The sequence below is a fragment of the Atta colombica genome, unplaced genomic scaffold, assembly GCF_001594045.1.
Source record: "Atta colombica isolate Treedump-2 unplaced genomic scaffold, Acol1.0 scaffold110, whole genome shotgun sequence".
Taxonomy (NCBI): domain Eukaryota; kingdom Metazoa; phylum Arthropoda; class Insecta; order Hymenoptera; family Formicidae; genus Atta; species Atta colombica.
The window spans coordinates 301,005-305,807 of record NW_017259196.1 but is presented as its reverse complement, the minus strand read 5'-3'; the positions used below and the strand labels follow the sequence as shown (position 1 = coordinate 305,807).

Genomic DNA, 4,803 nt, shown 5'->3' with positions numbered 1-4,803 from the left:
ATGTTCTATAAACATTATTTAGGAAACATACATAAAACCATGTGCTAGGGAATCTAAAAAACAAGTTTATATTTTAACATTATTATTATATTATTATATAACATTATTATTATATTATTATATTATATTATTATAACAATATTATTAACTTAATAAATTATCTTGATCACGTACATTTATTGTTAACTGGTCCACAAAAATCGCTATCATGAGACAACCGTTATTTTTATTATTCAATTTTATTAGCTGAATATGGCACAGCTTTCCACAAAGAATGACTTCCATCACCTCTATTCATTGCAACGGTTTTTATAAGCTCTTCCGACGGTTCTTTGAGATCATACGCCCAGCCGATTTTCGAGAAGAATTTAATGAGATTTGTGGTTATGGAACCGTTAAACTCGGAAGCTTTATAGTCCCACGGGAAAATATGATGATAATTGTGTGATCCTTCACCGATCGTAGCATAGTTAACGAATAGGCTTTCTGTTGGATTTATATGCCTGTCATTAAAATAAATGAAACAAAATTATTCGGCGATACAAAATGACGAAAGCTTTAGATTTTTTTAGATCAAATTTATTATATGTGAATATAATAATTTTGATATTAATTATTTGCTTACGCATCATATGGCCTTGAACCCCAGATATGAGCCACACTATTAACGCTCCATGTGAAATTTAAAACCAAAATGTAACGAATAAAAATCTGCGACACGAAAGCTCTAGACCAAGTCTCATTCCATGCATACACAGGCAACATCACCGGAAGCAAGAAAGCGAATATAAATTTTAATATCGAAGAATATCTGAAAAATAGCATTAATTAATTACGGTGTGTAGTTTTTATCACAGTTTTATATCTTACGTAAAAAAATTTAAATGATTTTCTAAAAGATCCTGGTGAACATTTCTCTTAGAATTTTTCATATAATTTTTCAGAATTTCTATATAATTTTATAACTTTCTCACATTTTTTATACGAATTGAAACACTTCTCAAAAAATCTACATCTTTTCTCAGAATTTTCCATGTTAATTATGAAATATTATAAGAAATTTATAAAATTTTTTGTAAGTATAACATCTGATGAAATGTTATAAAATCTAAAAAATTTAAAAATATTTTTCTAAAATTATGGGATGAGAAATTTCAGAATATTTCAGAATTCATTTGTGAAAAATTCTGAGAGAAAATGTAAACTTTTCGAATATTTCTGAGTATTTCTGAAAAATGTTTCAATTTGTATAAAAATTATGAGAAAAATTTTCACCAGGAGGGGCTGCAAAAAATATCGGAATATTAAATACATGCTTTCAAAATGAATCAAATTCTTATAAGACAACATTTATGAAAATATATGACAAAATCTAGCACAAAAATTATCAACATTTTAAAAGATATTAGAGTTTCTATATCTGTTTTTGAAAATATACTCCTAATAAATGCAAATTACAAATTTTGTTCAGATTTGGTTATATAATTTCATAACTGTCCTATGTTCGAAGAAGTTGAGAAGGCTACATAAAATTATCATAATTATAAATATTTTCCGAGGAAACGGCAAAAACATTTTCGTAATACCTTTCTTTCTTCTTGTGTTCTTTTGTCTTTTTCAATATAAAATTATTTCGTATAACTTATATAACTTCCTGCACAAACTTACTTGATAGCAAATACAGCAATGGGATCAGCCAATACATCGCTCATATCGATCTTACAACCCCTTCGGATCACATCCGGATGTTTCTTCATCATCAACCAACCCACATGGGAGAAAAAGAATCCTCGGTTACTGTTATGCGGATCTGCATCCGTATCAGTATATTTATGATGCACCCGATGATCTCGCACCCATTCGAATATGTCATTCTAAAAGGATACAATTGTAAAAAAAAATTCTTTTGTCTAACATATAAATTATAAACATTCATTTACCATGCTAGCCGCAGCATAGCAGGCGGCAAGTATAGTTCTAAGCTGCCATTTTGCTTTATAAGATCGATGGGTCCAAAAACGATGAACACCGCCGGTGACACCAAAGCCTGCTATTATAATCATGCCATATACTTGAAACAAAAAAGGTCGAAACGCAATTAGAACACTATAAATGCTTTAAAATTGTGAATAATAATCCGTATTTCTAGTATGGGTTTTACTGATTTGACAATTCAAGATGATTTATGACATATTTAATTAATATGGTACAATAGAAATGAGAAATTTTTAACAGCAGTTTGTTGATTTATTAAGCTTCTATTGCGTGCTCTCTTCAATCGCGAGTCTAATCAATTGTAATTTCTTTAAATCTGCTGTCAGAAAAACGACATTTGTGACATTTTTTATAAACATGCATTACAATTTTAATGATTAATTCGTTGATAAATTTTATTTTTTTATTATATAGGTTTTTTTTATAATAGGAAATCAAATTAATGAAAGAATTTTCCAAAGAATACTTACTCCAAGCAGTTGTCATTAGATTTTCGAAAAAGTTAAAAGTAAAACAGGCATATATGAAGCATAAGTGGAGAAGACTAATAGTTACGACGTTTATCCATTTCAGCTCTGTCTTGAACCAGACTTCATTTCTTATATAACTCTCGCTTCTATTTTGCTTGTTATTTTCATCTATCGTCTTTGTAGTAATCAAAGATTCCTCATTTGGTAAATCTTTCTCCATAAGTGTTTTCGAATCTGTGCTTAAAATCTTTGGCGCCATCTTTATTTTCGAATTACTGAATCGAAAATTTAAAAAATCTGCTTCACGCTATTAACAAGTAACTGTAACAAATAATTGTCAACTTTTTTTTCAAATCAATAATTAAAATAATATGATTAATAAGGAGCACATAAGCCTGCACTGGGATATCAAACGGGGTGAAAAATGTTAGTTGTTAAAACGTCGATTTGATAATAATACAAAATAATGTTTATTTACATCGCCTAAAGAGACGTTGTTCCTTTATGTGCTAATTATTGCGAAAAATATTACTAAGGTCTCGGTAGTCTAAAGGTTTAGGACGCTCGCACGCAAGAGATCCAGGTTCGACTCCCGGCCAAGATAATATTTTTCGTAATAAATTTATTAACAGTTTTAACATATTAACATCTCATATAATATAATAAAAATTTGATAGCATCAAATTATTAAATTGCTTGTCAATTTAATTCGCGATTACTAGAGTAGTTTTAATTACGTTTATAGTCCAGAAGAACAATTCGGTGCACAGTTCTAAAAAGGTTACAATATGCAAATATATATATAGAGTGTATATAGTAAGAGAGAATTATTTAAGATTGTTAATTATTTAAGAATCTCAAAATTGAATTATTTAAAGCAATAAAAATCCAGCTTCGACCATAATAGGCATTTTTCTAATATTGATTGCATTTCTCACATATGCGGTTTAAAATAAAGATTTTTAATATTGTTTAATTTTTATTATTCAAAATAATCTTGTTTTAACAATTGTTTTGACAATTAATTTAATATTAAATATAACATAATTCTAATTCTATTCATATAAATCTCACTTTGTTTTAATTTTTGATTACATTTTAATCATATGACATCTATTGTATCATATTTTTATATTATATAATATAGGTAATATAACCGGAACTTCAATTCAGATTCATTTTTCGACACTGAATATTGACGAACATTATCCAAAATATCGATTTGCACTTACATCAAAAAACAGGAATTTAAGGCTTAAGGATACATATCGCTTTATTCACAACCATTTGAATTCCATTGCCATTATATGTAATGTAAATCATTTGAGATCGATCATTTTTTCATATTATTGTTGAAGAAGAACCTGTGTGTTCCGAAACGTTCAATTTTATATGTCAATACTATATGTTTCTTCGTATAATAAATTTGATATATATTGTTAATAACTTTAATTTGCTCAATTATAAACCATAATTTTATAAAAAAAATAATTGTTATACAAAAATTGTGATTTAATCGGTAATACAGATAGCTTAAGGATCTTCTTGATATCGTGTTTTTTAAAAATAAATATAAGAGTTTCAATTCCTAACACATAATTAATAAAACTGTATGCTAATTAATCAGCTAATCTTAACTTAAGTTAACTTACGTTTTCGTACCTGTATAATTATCGAAAAACGTACACCACTTTTTTATGTATATCACAATTAACTTGTATGATGGAAGGATCATTCTGATGTTAAAATATTTAATTGTCTGTATTTCGTTATCGTTAAAAAGAAAATGTGGAAGGTTGACAGTAACTAAGTGCTAAAGTATTGGTTGTATTAGAAGGGATATACTTTTAATAATAGGAAGATAATTATTGGATAAGATCCGTGTCTGTTTATTTAATCCTTTTGTTTTTTTAAATATGTCATTTTCGAAATTCTTTTTTGATATAAATAATAATTAAAAATTAAATTTGTCGTTCATATAAGATAAGGAATAGCACACTGTAATGTTTAGTGGAACACAGTATCAAAAATAAAGTGTATACTTCAATATTTCTAATTTTTTAAGTATACATTCTATTTGTAATTTTTGAAATATCTATATATTCTACCTCTTTAAACTGCACAAATGATGATTTGTCCTTACTTATAATATAACTGATAACCTCGAAGAATTAATTATTTTAGCAATTATCCGTAAAGCAATTATCGGTTGAGCAATTATTGTTATAGAAACTAATTGTAAAATGTTGTTCGTAAGTAGAATTTTATTTTAAAAGGAAAAAATATTCAAATATTAATACTTTTGTCGTAACTATAAACACAATTATGTAGCATATAC

At 27.1% G+C, this 4,803-nt stretch overlaps 1 protein-coding gene across 1 annotated transcript; it reads right to left on the bottom strand.

Moving 5' to 3' along the window:
* Positions 1-229: 229 nt before the first annotated feature.
* On the bottom strand, positions 230-3,739 carry LOC108693831 (stearoyl-CoA desaturase 5-like). Its single transcript, XM_018202982.1, has 6 exons — positions 3,698-3,739; positions 2,466-2,786; positions 1,941-2,071; positions 1,669-1,874; positions 626-811; positions 230-503 (listed from the first exon to the last, which is right to left on the bottom strand). Exons 2-6 carry the CDS (start codon positions 2,722-2,724, stop codon positions 230-232), a joined length of 1,056 nt encoding a protein of 351 aa, XP_018058471.1. The 5' UTR covers positions 2,725-2,786; positions 3,698-3,739.
* Between the last annotated feature and the right edge of the window lie 1,064 nt (positions 3,740-4,803).